The sequence below is a fragment of the Hyaena hyaena genome, unplaced genomic scaffold (genome assembly GCF_003009895.1).
Source record: "Hyaena hyaena isolate Hyena2069 unplaced genomic scaffold, ASM300989v1 scaffold_1539, whole genome shotgun sequence".
Lineage (NCBI taxonomy): Eukaryota > Metazoa > Chordata > Mammalia > Carnivora > Hyaenidae > Hyaena > Hyaena hyaena.
Genome location: NW_024082176.1, coordinates 271740 through 288162, shown reverse-complemented (window position 1 = coordinate 288162; position 16423 = coordinate 271740). Strand labels below are relative to the sequence as shown.

The 16423-nt window shown below is 47.3% G+C and overlaps 3 protein-coding genes across 5 annotated transcripts; 2 read left to right on the top strand and 1 right to left on the bottom strand.

The window, feature by feature from the left end:
• Nucleotides 1–1091: 1091 nt before the first annotated feature.
• Nucleotides 1092–4703, top strand: PIP4P1 (phosphatidylinositol-4,5-bisphosphate 4-phosphatase 1). 2 transcript variants are annotated; one of them, XM_039224145.1, is made up of 7 exons: nt 1092–1380; nt 1720–1910; nt 2272–2378; nt 2827–2932; nt 3118–3170; nt 3273–3363; nt 3855–4703. In XM_039224145.1, the coding sequence occupies exons 1-7, from the start codon at nt 1239–1241 to the stop codon at nt 3996–3998; spliced, it is 834 nt and encodes a 277-aa protein (XP_039080076.1). In that variant the 5' UTR covers nt 1092–1238; the 3' UTR covers nt 3999–4703. The 2 variants fall into 2 exon arrangements, with proteins under 2 accessions (XP_039080076.1, XP_039080075.1); XM_039224144.1 differs by having other exon boundaries at nt 1094–1401.
• Nucleotides 4704–4784: 81 nt separating this feature from the next.
• Nucleotides 4785–7386, bottom strand: APEX1 (apurinic/apyrimidinic endodeoxyribonuclease 1). Its single transcript, XM_039224143.1, has 5 exons — nt 7301–7386; nt 6883–7008; nt 6489–6676; nt 5670–5862; nt 4785–5528 (listed from the first exon to the last, which is right to left on the bottom strand). Exons 2-5 carry the CDS (start codon nt 6938–6940, stop codon nt 5011–5013), a joined length of 957 nt encoding a protein of 318 aa, XP_039080074.1. The 5' UTR covers nt 6941–7008; nt 7301–7386; the 3' UTR covers nt 4785–5010.
• Nucleotides 7387–7754: 368 nt separating this feature from the next.
• LOC120225960 (O-sialoglycoprotein endopeptidase) lies at nt 7755–13797 on the top strand. 2 transcript variants are annotated; one of them, XM_039224150.1, is made up of 11 exons: nt 7755–8053; nt 9588–9755; nt 9879–10054; nt 11626–11721; nt 11845–11894; nt 12031–12109; nt 12678–12743; nt 12857–12947; nt 13174–13249; nt 13350–13448; nt 13596–13797. In XM_039224150.1, the coding sequence occupies exons 1-11, from the start codon at nt 7939–7941 to the stop codon at nt 13633–13635; spliced, it is 1056 nt and encodes a 351-aa protein (XP_039080081.1). In that variant the 5' UTR covers nt 7755–7938; the 3' UTR covers nt 13636–13797. The 2 variants fall into 2 exon arrangements, with proteins under 2 accessions (XP_039080081.1, XP_039080082.1); XM_039224151.1 differs by having other exon boundaries at nt 7757–8053; nt 9588–9707.
• Nucleotides 13798–16423: the final 2626 nt, after the last annotated feature.

Here is a 16423-nt window from a genome sequence, read left to right as displayed (position 1 = left end):
TTCATAGGACTCAACTTTTGGATATGGGTGGCTGGGGGAACTTGTAATCTTGTTTGCAATGCAAGTTGGGTATGGGATGAACAGGAGAGCGAAGAGGACTTGGCTGCATGTTTAAACGTCTGAGAGGCTCATGAGGCTTTCGAGTACTTGTCAGAATGACCTCCATTGGCAGTCTCCTCGCTGGGACAAAGTTGAGACTAAAGACAATCTCATCTTGTCAGAAAGGTAACTAAAACATCCTTGTACTTAATTGGTTAACTCAATCAAAAAGCACTTATGCATATGTATTTAGGATTGGGAGGGGTCATGAAACTGAGTGAAATATGAGATATCCTTGTAGTAATACCACTCATAAAAAGTAGTTTCATAATAAGGGATGCGGAGTGAGAGGGTGGGGTCTGCACGGCTGGTCCCCGGAGAAGCCAGTCTTGTGTTCTGTTCCAGAAGTAACTCCAGCGAGAAATGCTGGATGACAACCTTAACATTTTAATCCATTTCTTACTGGTACATCTTCACTTCGACTTTTTACGGGTATTTTATTGAGCAGAGTGGTTAACTGTCGCCAGGCTTCCCTCCCCTGACTACTCAGCCCAAGCTCCAGCACTTACACTAGAGCCACGCCCCTGGGTTCTGGACCTAAGTTCAGACCAATACAGTTGCACCTCACGAGTCACAGGACCAGAGAGGCCAGCCAATAGGAGACCAAATACAACCGCAGAGAGGAGATGTCTTTTAGTGGTATCTTTGGACCAATGAGGAGCAATGATTATGCACCCGCTCTGGGCGCGTAACAGAGGACGCCCGGCTTCTTGAAACAGGTGACCAGTGAGCTGAAGCAGCCAAGTCCCACCTCCTGGTCTGGAGGTAACGCGATGGGCCACGCTTCCAATAGCTCGCAGAACCTCTCGTCACGTGCAGGTTTTGCAGGCCCAGCGGCCTCCGGGAGGTCATGTGACAGTTGACGTTACCGCAACGCTCCCCAATGGAAAAAAAGAGCTGCCTTCGCAGCCCAAGAATTGATTTATCTCCACGAATAATAGCACGGCGAGGGCGGGGATAGCCTATCACGTGCTTGCGGGACCGAGTCGGGCGGGGCAGGCCACTGGTTGCGGGGCGAGCTGGGCGCGCGGCGCGCAGGCGCCCTGGGGACCCGGTAGCGGCGGCGGCGGTGGCTGCGGAGACGGCGGCGGCGAATACAGCCAGGTCCTTGGCCGAAGCAGGAGGTGGTGGTGGCGGCCATGGCGGCAGACGGAGAGCGATCCCCGCTGCTCTCCGAGCCTATTGACGGTGGCGCCGGCGGCAACGGATTAGTGGGGCCGGGCGGGAGTGGGGCTGGGCCCGGGGGAGGCCTGACCCCCTCCGCACCACCGTATGGAGCCGGTAAACATGCCCCGCCCCAGGGTAAGCCGGGGTGGGTCCGAGGTGTTCCCGGAGGGGTACTCTGAGAGGCGGGAGGGGGCGGGGCCGAGGGCGGAGACGGGGCCCAGGCGCCAGGTGCGGAGCAGTTGCACCTGTGCCTGGGTGAAGCGCTCTTCTTTCCCCAATTGCTACCGGAGCTTGGGAACGGAAGGGGGTTCTAGGAAGCTGACTGAAGCACGGATTTTAAGAAGCCTTCCGAGCTAGATCAGAAGGGTTGAGGACCAGAGTCCCCTGACTCCTTGGAGCATCAGTTGGGGTGTCTACAAGTGATGCCACCCTTCTTTTTACTTTCCTCTCCAGCATTTCCCCCGTTCCCTGAGGGACACCCAGCCGTGTTGCCTGGGGAGGACCCACCCCCATACTCACCCCTGACCAGCCCGGACAGCGGGAGTGCCCCCATGATCACCTGCCGAGTCTGTCAGTCTCTCATCAACGTGGAAGGCAAGATGCATCAGCATGTAGTCAAATGTGGCGTCTGCAATGAAGCCACTGTGAGTTACACACATCTCTGAAATGGGCCCTGTTTCCTGGATCCTCTTTCTGATCCCTTGATTCTAGACCCTCATGTTTAGGTGGTAGTCATGAAACCCAGGTTTCAGTTCCAGGAGTCTCACACCGCCATTTCCCCAGCAGCCGCTCACCAGAACTGATGTTTACCATCCTGCACCTTCACACCTATTCTGGATACTTAAGCCTAGTCTCTATTTGCAAATCTCATGCTGTATGCTTTTCTTTCATTTCTCTGTCCTGGCTAAGACCTTATCTCTGATCTCTCCTCAGAAGGTGTTTTTGGAGGAAATGGAAGGGATTGGAATTTGAGGTTTGCTTACCGATGTCCTCATTATTCTCTAGCCAATCAAGAATGCACCTCCAGGGAAAAAATATGTTCGGTGCCCCTGTAACTGTCTCCTTATCTGCAAAGTGACTTCCCAGCGGATTGCCTGCCCTCGGCCCTACTGGTAAGAGGTATAAGGTGGGGAAGGGCATCCTTGGGAATAATTGGAAAACCCGAAAAAGGATGAATGTTTGCAGAGAATGTAAAGGTGAGAGCCTTGTGTTTATTCAGGAGAAAAAGTTAAGGACTGTTGTACCTTTAGAATGTTACAGCCATCTTTTTCAGATCTCAATAAAAAGATTGAGATGAAATGGTGTCCTTTAGGGAAATAGAGAGTCTAGAGGACTGGGTGGATTATTCTCAGGTAAAAGGGAAGCTAGAGACCTGAAGTTTAAGCAGTACTATTCTTCAGGATTCCCTTGGGCTAGGGTTGGAGTGTGGCAGAGTATATACTGTGTATGGAGAAGTAGAAGAACTTAAGAGAGGCAAGGATTGGGGGCTGTGAAGGAGGGATACTGTGGGCATCTTTAGGATTAAAAAATATTTAAACATGGTCTTTTTCTCCTTTACAGCAAAAGAATCATCAACCTGGGGCCTGTGCATCCAGGACCTCTGAGTCCAGAACCACAGCCTGTGGGTGTCAGGGTCATCTGCGGACATTGCAAGAATACTTTCCTGGTAAGGAGGAGCATGGGAAGCCTTGGGAGGAAGTGGGAGAAACAGAAGTAATCATGAATATATTTCTGAGTTATATGAATCCCGAGAAGGTCTATTCTAATGCCACCCTTCCCTTCCCTCAGAGCCTTCACTGGACATGACCCTGTTTCTGTTAATTGGTTTTCCCCTTTTTTTGTTCTCCATAGTGGACAGAGTTCACAGACCGAACCTTGGCCCGTTGCCCTCACTGCAGGAAAGTGTAAGTGATTGGAGAGTGGCATTGTTGAACTGGTAATTGTGTAATATGTACAGTAAAACCTGCAGGGCCATTGCAAACATCCATCTGTTTGCCTCCCCACAGGTCATCTATTGGGCGCAGATATCCACGAAAGAGATGTATCTGCTGCTTCTTGCTTGGCTTACTCTTGGCAGTCACTGCCACTGGTCTTGCTGTGAGTAACCTTGATCCAGCCCCTTTCATTCTTCAGCCTTACCTCTATAGACTGCGATTTGGGAAATGGCTACCCTTTAAAAAAAATGAAAGGGACTGAGGGATTTTTGTTTTGTCTTGTTTTAATGTGCAGATGAGCTGAAGCTGAAGGTAACTGATAAGCAATCTTTGTTGTTAACTATAGGAGTAAAAAACAGCATCTTCTTCATGCAGAAGACAGGGCAACGGGGAAGTGGCTTAAATTAAGAGTTGCTGTTAGGAGACCTGGCTCCCTTGTCCGACACTAAGAAACACTGACAGATGTCTAGGATTGTACAAGTTATGTACCTGCCTAGGGGAATAGAGCACTACTGGGCCTTTAAGGTCCCTGAAGGTGGATACACATGGATAAGGAAACAGGCACTGAAGCTCCCGTTCCGTGTTCCTGTTACTAGGGCTTTTAGAAAGTGGTGAGAGATCAACAGTAACCCCATCTCCCTTCTTCTTCACCAGTTTGGCACATGGAAGCACGCTCGGCGATACGGAGGCATCTATGCGGCCTGGGCATTTGTCATCCTGTTGGCTGTGCTGTGTTTGGGCCGGGCCCTCTACTGGGCTTGTATGAAGGTCAGCCACCCTGTCCAGAACTTCTCCTGAGCTCCATGATGACCCACAGACTGTGCCTGGCCCCTTCCTAGTGGGGACAGTGACACTACAAAGGGAACCATGGTAAAAGGCTCCCTCGGCTTCTGTAAGAGGAGCCAAGCAGCTGCCTTCCTTTACCCTGGGGAGAGTAGGAAGGAACCAGGCCCTCATGTAGGTTTGGAGGGGTAGATAAGACCACTGCTGGCCGTCTGCTTTCCTCCAAGGGCTGCTGTGTTTAGGGCGAAATAGGCAAAATGTTGCCCCTAAACCTGGGTCCTAAAAGAGGGTTCTAGCCTTGTCCTTCCTATATGCTCCCTGAGAGCCATTCCTGTCCCTTAAACATTCCAGGGCAGGGTGGGGGTGGGTAGCCCTGGGGGTTCCCTCCCTTTTGTGCACCATTAGGACCTTGCTGCTGCTATTGCACTTCACCAGGGGCTGGCTCTGGCCTCCGTCCCCTCAATCTCCTCTCCCCCCATTCTGTGTCCTGGGGGCTGGGGATGGGGTCAGCCGCTGCTCTGTACAGAACCACAGGAACTGATGTATATATACTATTTAATGTGGGGTATGTTCCCCTAGTCCTTTATTTCCCTAATTCCTCCTTCTAGCCTTACCCCCCAGTTGCGGTATTTAACTGGGCTGGATAAGGTTGCTCTGTCTTGGGGGAAGCTAGGGATTCATCCTGTGCTTGTAAATAAATAAGGTCATGACTACCCTTTTCCAAGTTGTTTATCTTTTTATGTGAAAAGGCAAGGAGAATTTGTAGCCCCACAAAGGGGTAGAATACAAACACAGCAAGGCTGAAACTATGGCTCTTTATTTTCATGTGGACAGTTCAAAGAAAGTCATCAGTAGCTTTTGTTTAATGTAAAAAAAAAAAAAAAAGCACACAAAAAAATTGGGGGTTTAAAGGAAACCTAAGTGTTGCTAGGAGCTGGTTGGCAGTTTTTAAAGTTTGGGGAGATTAAGTTTTAAAGCTAGCTTGGGAGGGCTGATTTCCCCAGCTTAAAGTAATTTACGGGAGGTGTCACAGTGCTAGGTACAGGGTGATGGGACAGTGGTCACTGCCCAGGGCCTTGGAACGGATCTTGCTGTCACACAATGCAGGTAACAGAGAGTGAGACAACAAAAAGTAATCAAGGCGCCAACCAACATTTTTGGATCGAGCATTCATCATGTAGGTCCAAAAGGTATATGCATAGGCCGTGTTGGGGTAGAGGTGCCGGAAACTGTCAGCCAGAGGCACAGCTTCTAGTAATTCCCCAAAGCCTTGACGCTCCTGTGGAGTGAAGCCAGCATTCTTCTTGTTTCCCTTGGGGTTGCGAAGGTCGATTTCTTCATGAGCCACATTGAGGTCCCCACATAGCACAAGGGGCTTGCGGGAAGCCAAGCCCTTCAGGAACTTGCGGAAGGCTTCATCCCAGCGCTGCCGGTACTCCAAGCGGACCAGACCTCGGCCTGCATTGGGTACATAGGCTGTTACCAGCACAAATGCGTCAAATTCAGCCACGATCACCCGGCCTTCCTGATCGTGTTCTTCCTCACCTACAGAAACCGTGAAACAAAATCAGCATAAAAAAGTGTACAGAATAGGAAAGCAAAGAAAGTAACTCCTATGAGGGGCTGGAGTGAGTATTATCAATTGGTTTGGAAGAGCTCAGGGATTAGGAATCAGCAGGGTCTCACCAATGCCATAGGAGACTTTGAGTGGGCACTGGCGAGAGAGCAGGCCCACACCACTGTACCCTTCCTTGTCTGAAGGCGCTGACCAGTACTGATGGGGCAGTCCAGGCAACTCCTGAAGTTCAGCCGGTAGTTTGTTCTCTGAACACTTGGTCTCTTGGAGGCACAGGATATCTGGGGCTTCTTCCTTAACCCACTGTGAGTGAGAGAAAAGGTAGAAAAAGTATCAATTCAGACATTTACTGAAGACTGCCACTAGAGATACACTGCTTAGAGAGGAAGTGTGACTAGATGCAAGAGATTTTGATCATTCTAAATTATATAACTGGCAACTAACAGATAAAAACAGCATTACATGCAACACTGAAGAGATTGTATTTCTTCCATTGGCAGTGGATAGCCACCAAGAAATTTTAAGCAGTAGTTATTTTGTTTAATTTTAAGTAGACTATAGGCCACATATGGGGCTTAAACTCACCAACTGGCGACTGAGCCAGCCAAGCACCCCTAAGCAGTAGTAGTTAAATGGAGGATAAACTGGATATGAAATGGAGCAAGTCCAGTACCAAGGTTTTTGCAGCATGCAGGGGAAGGGATGAAGCCATGAAAACAATGGAAATAAGATGTTGAAAAATAGAACTTGAGAAATAAAAAACTTAGGACTTGGTGAAGCCCCTCCTTTTAACTCTTGCACAAAAAAACTACAGAGAAAGGGGAAAAAAAACTACAGATTAGGATTAAAATGGGAAAAGGTGATTAAATCCCCAAATCATTCAATACTAAAGAATGTTTCTTCTGGAACCCTCCCTGAATTCCACTCACATCTAAACCTTTCTTTTTAATCCAGGCTCGAAGGCCATCCACATTCCAGGAACAGATCTTGAGTGTAGCCGATTTACCACTGGGCGAGGTTTTCTGATCTGGGGGGTCCTCATACAGGACCGGCCCTTCTCCTGCTGCCTCTTTTTCGTTTTTCTTTGCTCCAACCTTACTCTTCTTGGCTTCTGGCTCTATAAAATAAGTAATACACAATGATAAAAATTGGCAGTATCCAACTTTGATCCGGATTTGACCAAAGACCCGCTGAGAACTTGCAGTTACTGCGACTTCTTCAGTCTGCAAAAACGCATGGAGCATGTCCGTACTTCCCGTTCAACGGAGTTAGAAACCCCCTCACGGCAGCCTCTAGGGAGAGGGCCTTGTTTCATTTTCTTACCAATCTTGGGCTCTTCCCCGTCTTCTGCCACTGCTCCCTTTTTCCCACGCTTCGGCATCACTGTAGCGAACGCCCTTCTGGACCCGTACCACGTCGCCCACCGAAGCAGTATTTTTACCGCGTTCCCTGCGGACAAGAGGAGGTCGTGAAACCAGCTAAGGCTGGGGAAAAGACGACTCCCTCGAGCGCCCCCGCACTAGGTACCGCCTTTCAAATCAGACTATCTCGGATTCCGTTCCGCGCCTCCATGCACCATAGGCCCTTCAGCCCCTCACCCACAAAACTAGATCATTTCATGCTCGCGAGATCTGCCTTCCGGCCAATCGAGGGCCTTAATGAAGGGTCCCGACTTAGCTTGCAGATTAGACGATCAAGAAGCCCCTCTGCTGAGCAAAACAAGAGCAACCCTGTATCTGACCTGCTCAGGTTCCAGCCTAGCTCCTCCTCACCCGAGCACAAAGAATTCTTGCACACTGTGCCCCCACGTGGGTATCTGGAGTGGTCACCTGACGTGAGACGTGCCTCCCGAGGCGGAGGCGTACGCGTGATTGGTCTGTCTGGAACCACGTGACGGAAGGCTGGCGCTTCTCCCCCCCTCCTCCCGCCACCCTCCAAGGGACTGAAGGCCCCGGCTCTCCATTCTTGGGCTGTTTATTGGTGTGCCAGATGCAGGATTCATTCTGTCACCCTGACCGAAGATCCCAATGCTGCGCAAGAGGGGGGAAAAAATCAGTGGAGAAGGTTGGCCGGACAACGGGAAAGAAGTAAAGAAGTGGATAGGAATGTAAAGAGCAGATGCCGGCTCAGCGTCCCTGGCAGTTAGGAGGACAGGTCCTTGAAGGGGTCTTGGGGCCGCTGTGATGACGGGGGCGGGGTTGGCGCGGGCTCGCTGTCCACGGGAGTTTTTTGGCGTCCCTTGGTGCACGCTGGTACCCGGCCTCTAGGTACGCGGTTTTCCTGTGTGCTCCGGGATCCGTGGCCCAGCACGGCCTGGTAAAGGCTCCACGGTGTTCCGGTGGTAGCTAGCCCTGCTGGCGTTTTCTCCCAGGCTCGGCCATGCCGGCGGTGCTGGGGTTTGAAGGCAGCGCTAACAAGATTGGCGTGGGAGTGGTGCGAGATGGCACGGTGCTGGCGAACCCGCGGCGGACTTACGTCACGCCTCCGGGCACAGGTGAGTGTGTGCGGGACTGACAATTCACAGCACCCTTCCGCGCGCGGCAGGGCCTGCCGTCCGCCTAAACGCTAGCAAAGTAGGGCGTGGGACGCGTTGTCCCCTCAGCGAGCTATTGATCCGAGTCTCAGATTTATGGGACAGGATTAACATCACTAGGCTTATAGTTACAAGAGTCACAGGCCCTTGGTCGTGGATCTTCTGGGCTTGTTTAGCTTTCAGTGAGCACTTTTTATGTGTTCATTGTCAGCTGGATACAAAAATAGATGTTTTGGGCTGCTGTGCAGTTGGACACATAACACCTTACGGTATGATGAATAGTATAACAGATGCAATCAAAACTTTCTAGAATAAGGACTGTAAAGACTTGGAGCTTGGATGTTAGGAACAGCAGTATTCATTTTCAGTATTTATTTTTGGGTTTATGTACCTTACTCTTAAAATGGGAATAATCATTCCTGCATTATTGAGTCTTGAGAAAAAGAAAATTGCCAGACGTATTACAACTTTTAATAAATGTTGCTTGTATGTTATTTGTTACTGTGTTGTGTTTTGTCTGCCCTCCCCTGAAACTTCTGCATATGTAGGAGAGGACAACTGACTTGCATATAGCTGAAAAGCTTCCCTGAACAGGTGATGTTGTGACAGCTCACTCGTTAGAAAATACCTATCTGTGTTTAGCACTAACTCTTCTAGGTTATTTGGGACCAGGAATACAAGGATAAATAAAAGAGCCAATGCTTTGAGATGTTCATGGTTAAATTGTGGGAAACTGCAGGTGATTATAATGCTTTAATTGTTATATGATACAGTGTGTAAAGTACAATGATGTGATCGTGCATAGAGTTGGTAGGGTCACAGAGATCACTAAACGGTATGAGTTAGGTATCCCTTGAATTGAGTCCTGAAGGTTGAGTAGGAGTTGGGTACGAAGAAAGGCATTTCGGAGAGCTGGTCTGCCTAGCTGAACAGACCAGAAAGAGTATATCTGAAAACCTGAAAGACAAGATGCTTGAGGAAAGTGAGAGAGACTCTTCTTACACCATGTAAACCTTAAAAATGAAACAACCGGTTGTTCTACTAGTAAAATGGGCTCATTTAGGAATAGTAGAGAATTGTGATTCAGATCAGGGAAGCTATGGCAAAACCATAAGCAAATCTGGAGACCAAGTGAAAGGATTAATCTTTTATAGGAAAGTGGGGGTAGTTGAGAGGGACTCTTAATTTTAAATTAGTCCACTGAAGTAAACTGAGAGATCCAAGTGTAGTGGCTCTTCATTGGCTGGAAAATCTCTTCCTCTTGCTGAGATGGTAAATTATAGGCTTCTTCCTGTTGGGAATGCAAGGTATGTTCTCAATGGAGTCTGCAGTTGAGAAGGACTGGTGGGGTGTGAAAGCTTCCCCTTCTGGCCTCCTGACTCTGTTTTAAATGAGATTTCTTCTGTTTCACAACTACTAAAGCATCTGTTTATGACTTCTACCTACCTTTGCTATAGAAAAACCCTATGATCTCTGACCTTTGTCCATCTCCTAGGATTCCTTCCAGGTGATACTGCCAGGCATCACCGAGCTGTTATCCTGGACCTGCTACAGGAGGCACTAACAGAGGCTGGATTAACCTCCCAGGATATTGATTGCATTGCCTACACCAAAGGTATAGCTGGGAAACTGCACTGGAAGAACATACCTGGAGCCTGGCTAGGTCAGAATAGCCTGCCACTCTCTGCTACCACCACTACTGCTACCCCACCTCCCACCCTTCCTTTCCCCAGCTTGGTTTTTCCCCATGTCTGTAGGATTCTAATTCCCATGTCTATCCCCCTAGGCCCTGGCATGGGTGCCCCACTGGTTTCTGTGGCTGTTGTGGCCCGTACTGTGGCCCAGCTGTGGAATAAGCCATTGCTGGCTGTGAACCACTGCATAGGCCACATTGAGATGGGCCGCCTCATCACCGGAGCCACCAGCCCAACCGTGCTGTACGTCAGTGGAGGAAATACACAGGTATTTGGAGTATTCCATCATTGCTTCATCATTTCTAAGGCATTGTATCAGCAACTTTCTTGTTCCTGAACGGCAGCAACTCAAGAACAAAGTTGGGCTGTCTAAGACTTTATACGCTAGAAAACCCACAAGAAAGTTTCCAACATTGCAGGATGATCAGAACGTTAGATGGTTTTCATACACGTGGTTATAAAGATAAGAAATTTCCATTCAGAAAAGGAAAGAAGGGTAAGGATTGATGTCTTCAAAATAATGAAAGTGTTTTTACTTTTATTATTTTGAAGCTTTTTTTTCCCTGTATCTTAGCAATTAAAACTGAGGGAAATAAGTGATTTGTTTCTTTACAGTAATTTCATATTTTGTTTTGTGTTACTGGTGGTAAACAGAAGTTGTTATTTTAAGCGTGTGAAAATATTAATAGTTTTTAAAACATTTTATAAGGTAGAAGGTATTTTAAATCTATAAGTTAAACCAGAGTAGTTTGGGGTACCTCACGAGACCTTTTTCGGTTGGGATTGGAGAATTCTAGCTGTCCTTTCCCACAGAACATCTGATGGGGTTATTGTCAGAAAAAGTCATTGTCCTCAGCTTACGAAAGGCTTAAAGCTTCATTTTGTGAAATAGTTAAAGATGAAGCACACATTCCCATGAAAATGATGTGAGAACTTTTATAGGTAGAGGGCAAATAGCCGACTGGGGCCTGAAGGATGACATACAAATTAGGGACTTGAGGTGTGGAAAGTAACCATGGAGGCTTGCAATAACTAATGAAAAGGAGCAGTGATAGTTTTCTCTTTCTCTTCCCTCTTGAAACTTGGTTAGGCGGGAAAAACAGAGAAGATGATTGGTAGAGAGGAGTAGATAACAGAAGTAGAAATGTAGGATTTTTTTCCTTCCCCTTTTTGTGGCCAGCCTTTTAACAGCAGAGTATGATCTATATCAGAACGGAAGGAAATAACTTAGCAGCATCAAAAAGGGAAAGGGACTTCTTATAGTCTTAATGAAGTGCTCATAGTCAGGAGTATATGTGTCAGTGGGTGATAAATATTCTCTGTGCTAGAAGTTGGTCACATGTGAAGAATGGACATAAGTTGATTGCCAGTGCTGAGTTGGGTGGGCCATTAGTGTGACCCAGTGTGGGATTTTTGAGTTTTTCAACTCTACCTCTTGTTTTGTTTCCAAATAATACTGTCCTGGTGGGATAATCTAGAAGGACTCTAGACTCTAGTTCCCTGCCTCCAAGAAGGAAAGCCTGTTCCTAGTCTATATTGTCAAGACTGTAATCTAGAACCTCCAATCTAGAAAACTGTATTCAAAATGAGAATTGCTTCTGCCTGACCTAGGCTACCATCTATAGATGAGAAATCTGCTCTGGGAATCCTCAGGGTACTCATAGGCTTCTGAGATAAGAGCTATGACAAAGTACCTATTCGGGGCTTAGATAAGGTCTTTTGTTCCATTTGTCATTGGGAGCTACAGTGGCCATGTTGATCTTCTGCTATGCTCTTCCCCAAAGCCAAATACTCCTCTTTACAGACTTGAGGTTTCATGGACATCCTCATCACCCTTAGGTGATTGCATATTCAGAACATCGTTACCGCATCTTTGGAGAAACCATCGATATTGCTGTGGGTAATTGTCTGGATCGTTTTGCTCGAGTGCTAAAGGTAAGCCACTGGGGCTAGAGAAGACATAAGATGTGAATGAATTGGAAATGGAGGGAGAAAGTCGTAAATCAGCTTCTTACACTTCCTGGATATCTGACTCTATGCTCTTTTTCCTTCTGCTAGATTTCCAATGACCCAAGTCCAGGCTACAACATTGAACAGATGGCAAAGCGGTAAAGGGGCATGACATGGGAGGAGGCTGCCTGGCGGGGCTTCGGGGATTTCCCTGTATGTACATTAAGAAGGCTTTGGAGGGTAAGCAGCCAGCTAACTACAGGCTGAGTGCCTTGTATACTCCCTCCCACACAGAGGCAAGAAACTAGTTGAGCTACCCTATACTGTAAAGGGGATGGACGTCTCATTCTCTGGGATCCTGTCTTTCATTGAGGTGAGTGTGGGACAGGTGAGGAGAGAGCACTTTCATGCTTTTTGATGAAGCATATCTGTTTTGCTCTCCATTGTATTTCCTGCCTATAGCATAGTTCTGGTCCATACTAGATGCTGAATAAATCCATTAAGCAAATATTTTTTAAGCATCTTCTGTATGCCAGGCACTCTTCTAGGCAATAGCAACACAGAATGGAGCAAAATAAAAGTCTCTGCCTACTTGAAGCTTAGATTCTAATGGGAGGGGGTGACAGGTGAAGAAACAAGGGAGCAGATAATAAAAAGAGCCAGATGATGAGAAGCATTATGGAGAAAAGGTAAGCAGAATAAGGGGTCAGGTGGGAGATTGGGGGTGCCAGGGCAGGCATTTGTGATTATCGAATCCTAAATCCGTGTTGCCTGTTCTGTAGCTTAATCCCAATGAAAGGCAAAGCGTGCTGTAGATATGCTAACAAGTTGAATTGTCATGAAACATGGTGATCTTCCAAGTGCACTGATTTTTGGTCTCGTGTCATCCCCCAAACACAATTCATTGTTTTATGTATTTTTTTCTTCTTCTTTAATTACAGGATGTAGCCCAGCGGATGCTGGCCACAGGCGAGTGTACTCCTGAGGATTTGTGCTTCTCTCTGCAGGTAATGGGATAAAAACCTGGAACCAAACGTTGGGACTGGAGGACCTTTTATGTAGTAGAGCAGAACTAAGCTGGGATCCCCTCTGGTGTTTACACCTGATCTGTCCTTCACAGGAAACGGTGTTTGCAATGCTGGTAGAGATCACAGAGCGAGCCATGGCACATTGTGGCTCCCAGGAGGCCCTCATCGTGGGAGGTGTTGGCTGTATGTATCGTTAGACTATGCCCCTCTTTCCTGTTCTTGGACATTTGCATCTTCCTTCTGATAGTCTTAATTTCTAAGAGTTTGGGGAAGTTACTAGTTTCCACTTCCCAATCTTTGCCCCCTAAACTCCTACGTCATTTTTGTAAGTAAACGCACATGAGGTGTACAGCTGGACCATGCAGAAATGGCTAAAACTAAGCCAGCCCTACCGCCTGCCTCTTCATAGGTAATTTGAGGCTACAGGAAATGATGGAGACAATGTGCCAGGAACGTGGAGCTCGGCTTTTTGCCACAGATGAGAGGTAAAGGCCCTTTCCCTTTCTCGATTTCTCCTTTCTTTTCCTCCATTACTGTGATTTTTCACCCTTAGAGCCCAAATTTCATATCTCTTTTCCTTCCCAGATTCTGCATTGACAATGGAGCCATGATAGCCCAGGCTGGTTGGGAGATGTTTCGGTCTGGGCACAGGACCCCCCTCAGTGATTCTGGGATCACACAGAGGTGTGTACCTCTTGGAGGGGTGGATAGGATTATATGGGAGGTAGGCAGAAATCAGCAGGGAAGAGAGTCCAGGATCATGAAGGCAGAGAAGAATGGAAGATTCTAAGGCATAGCTGTCCACTAAGTTTTTCCTGTTTTTTCACACAGGTATCGGACAGATGAAGTAGAAGTAACCTGGAGGGACTAACAACTTTAACAGAATCAGAGTAGATAGTGCCCTAAGTAGAGCCTACAGGAACTTGGACCTTTATCTCTGTCTGATCTGGGCATCCTGGGGAGGCTGTGGACTCCTGCCTCCCATCATTTGAACCTCAAGTTGATTCTGCAATAAAATATTGTTGGTTTTGTATGTTGGTCATTGGCTTGTGTTAATCAGGAGCAATACAGAGTTGGCACTAGATAAATTCTTGTTGATGAGATGAATGGTTAAGGAGGCATAAGTCAGAGCAGTGCCTTGGCTGACTGCAGAGCTGCTGCTGTGGGGCTGAGATTGAGGGAACACCTTAGCTACTCTTCTAACATCCCCTTAATAACAGCGTTGTCATAACTAATACTATTTCGGTGTCAGGCTTTGTGCTGAGCGCTTTGTGTTCGTCAACCCATTTAAGTTCTCTGGAGTAGGTACTCAGGAGTTGCCTCGGAATAGCCTCGGGTCAGATCTAATTTTGTACTAATTTGTAACTCAAGAGCAAAATTGTCCCTCCTGGCACTTACTCCCACATGCTCCTACATACGCTTTCCCTGGTGGGCTTGAAGGGCTGCCCTAGATCCGCATCTCTACCAAAACCCTGCGGAACTAACATCCTGCCCTTTACCTTGTTTGTCCATCACCGTGAGGAGGCCCAAACCAGCAAGTCCCCTTTCATCTTTACACTCTAATAACTGTTACTTTCTACTTCCAATTTGTTCCTCCTGAAATTGTTTTTGTGCTCTCTGGAACTAAGCTGGTTAGTAGTAAAATTACCTATATCCTCAACCTCTTTTCTGAATGTTTTCCTTACCTTCCTGTTCAGAGCCCGGATTTCCCCGTGAGAACTTTGCTTCTCCTACCGCGTCTAATGATGGTGTTTTCTCCGGCACATCCATTGTACCACCGGCCCTGGGGATCGTGATGTAGGTGTCCTCATTTCTCCTCACACTATGTTCGGTTTGTTCCCTCTCATCACTGACACACGTGAGCTTTGAAACACATGTCATCTGTTACTGTACCGTGTCCCAACCGTTCCTGGCAAATCCCAACGATTTTAGTACCTGCGTAGATGATCCTTCTAACGCTTTCGTCTCAGCTCTGTGCTCCTCCTGTGATCAGGTCCTCCGTCCCCCACTGCAGCCACTCATTCCCTTGGTCCTAGTCAAGACCTACAGCTCCTCCATATTTCAGTCTGAAACATCCCTCCTATCTTTGTAGCTCATTCCCTTTAGTGCACTGAAACCAACAATGTTTTCATCAGGTCCTGCCATCTGTTGCTCTTCCTTTCCACTGACCTCAACCCTATATATCTTCATTTTCCTCCAGCTAAACTCCAGTCATGAGCACTCCATTGCAAACACCTCGCCTCCCTCACCTCTCTGGCTTTTATCAGCCTCAACTCTTCACCTACTTGATTCCTAGACCCATGGAGCTAAATGGGCGAGCAAAAAACAGGCTGACCTGTCTTACTTTTTTTTTTTTTGTAATGTTTTGTTTTGTTTTTTTTTTTTTCTAGGAGAGAGAGAGAGACAGCGTGAACAGGGGAGGGTCAGCGAGAGAGGGAGTCACAGACTGAAACAGGTTCCAGGCTCCGAGCTGGCAGTCAGCACAGAGCCCAACGCGGGGCTCAAACCCACGAACCGCGAGATCATGACCTAAGCGAAAGTCGGACGCCTAACCGACTAAGCCACCCAGGCGCCCCTGACCTGTCTTACTTTAAATTCATCATCCTGACACTGAGTGGCTCCTTTATATTCCTTAGTCCTTTCACTTGCTTTGTTTCTGGTAACTGTTTTATTATACCTGCTGACCCCTCAGATCTCCCATATCTCCCCCCACCCCTTCTCACTCTTAGTTTGGCTCCTATGTTAATGAGAAAATAGAAGCAATCAGGAAATGTCGGAGCACCTGGGTGGCTCAGTCGGTTAAGCATCTGACTTGGACTCAGGTCATGATTTCACGGTTTGTGAATTCAAGCCCTGCGTCAGGCTCTGTGCTTACAGCTCAGAGCCTGGAGTCTGCTTCGGATTCTGTGTCTGTCTCTCTCTGCCCCTCCCCTGCTCATGCTCGCTCACTCTCTCAAAAATAAATAAACATTAGAAAAAAATTTAAGAAGAATAGAAAAGCAAGCAGAAAATGTTCACAAGCTCCCACCACTACATCTAATCACCTTCCAGTGTTTATACCCATGTACTCTACTTTCCCTCCTGTTACTGTATACCAGTATACAGTTAATACCTGTTACTGTATACTCAGCTGAGATTGAATTTGCTCCCCAGAGGTTGTTTGGTTGTCACAACTGGGACGCAGGACTACTGGGTAGAAGCCAGGGATTCTGCAAAATACCCTGCAATGCACAGAACAGCTCCCCACACAAAGAATTATCTAGGCTAAAATGTCATTGGTGTGAAGATTGAGAAACTGTGCTATAAACAAACTATCCGTGTTCCTGTCCAGTTACTTATATGGTACATTCCATTCTCTTGTCTTTCAGGACATTTCTCTCTCCTATTTATTTAAATTGTTCTAATGTTTGTTTATTTTTGAGACAGAGAGACAGAGCGTGAGCAGGGAGGGGCAGAGAGAAAGGGAGATACAGAATCCAAAGTAGGCTCCAAGCTCTGAGCTGGCAGCACAGCTCTAATTGCTCAGACCCACAGACCATGAGATTCTGACCTGGGCCAAAGTTGGAGGCCTAAGTGACGAAGTCACACAGTCACTCCTCTCATTTTTTTTTTTTTTTTAGAGTCAATATTTGCCTTTCTTTCCTAGATCTTCCTCTCGG

Bases quoted from the DNA above. Each gene is read 5' to 3' on its own strand.
- PIP4P1 (XM_039224144.1), top strand. From the start codon at position 1,239: ATGGCGGCAGACGGAGAGCGATCCCCGCTGCTCTCCGAGCCTATTGAC. The intron at 1,911-2,271 runs GTGAGTTACACA...ATTATTCTCTAG, and splicing joins GCGTCTGCAATGAAGCCACT to CCAATCAAGAATGCACCTCC. The intron at 2,379-2,826 runs GTAAGAGGTATA...TCTCCTTTACAG, and splicing joins GCCTGCCCTCGGCCCTACTG to CAAAAGAATCATCAACCTGG.
- LOC120225960 (XM_039224150.1), top strand. From the start codon at position 7,939: ATGCCGGCGGTGCTGGGGTTTGAAGGCAGCGCTAACAAGATTGGCGTG. The intron at 8,054-9,587 runs GTGAGTGTGTGC...TCCATCTCCTAG, and splicing joins CGTCACGCCTCCGGGCACAG to GATTCCTTCCAGGTGATACT. The intron at 9,756-9,878 runs GTCAGAATAGCC...CTATCCCCCTAG, and splicing joins CATACCTGGAGCCTGGCTAG to GCCCTGGCATGGGTGCCCCA.
- APEX1 (XM_039224143.1), bottom strand. From the start codon at position 6,940: ATGCCGAAGCGTGGGAAAAAGGGAGCAGTGGCAGAAGACGGGGAAGAG. The intron at 5,863-6,488 runs GTGAGTGGAATT...TCTCACTCACAG, and splicing joins TTAAAAAGAAAGGTTTAGAT to TGGGTTAAGGAAGAAGCCCC. The intron at 5,529-5,669 runs GTGAGACCCTGC...CGGTTTCTGTAG, and splicing joins CAAAGTCTCCTATGGCATTG to GTGAGGAAGAACACGATCAG.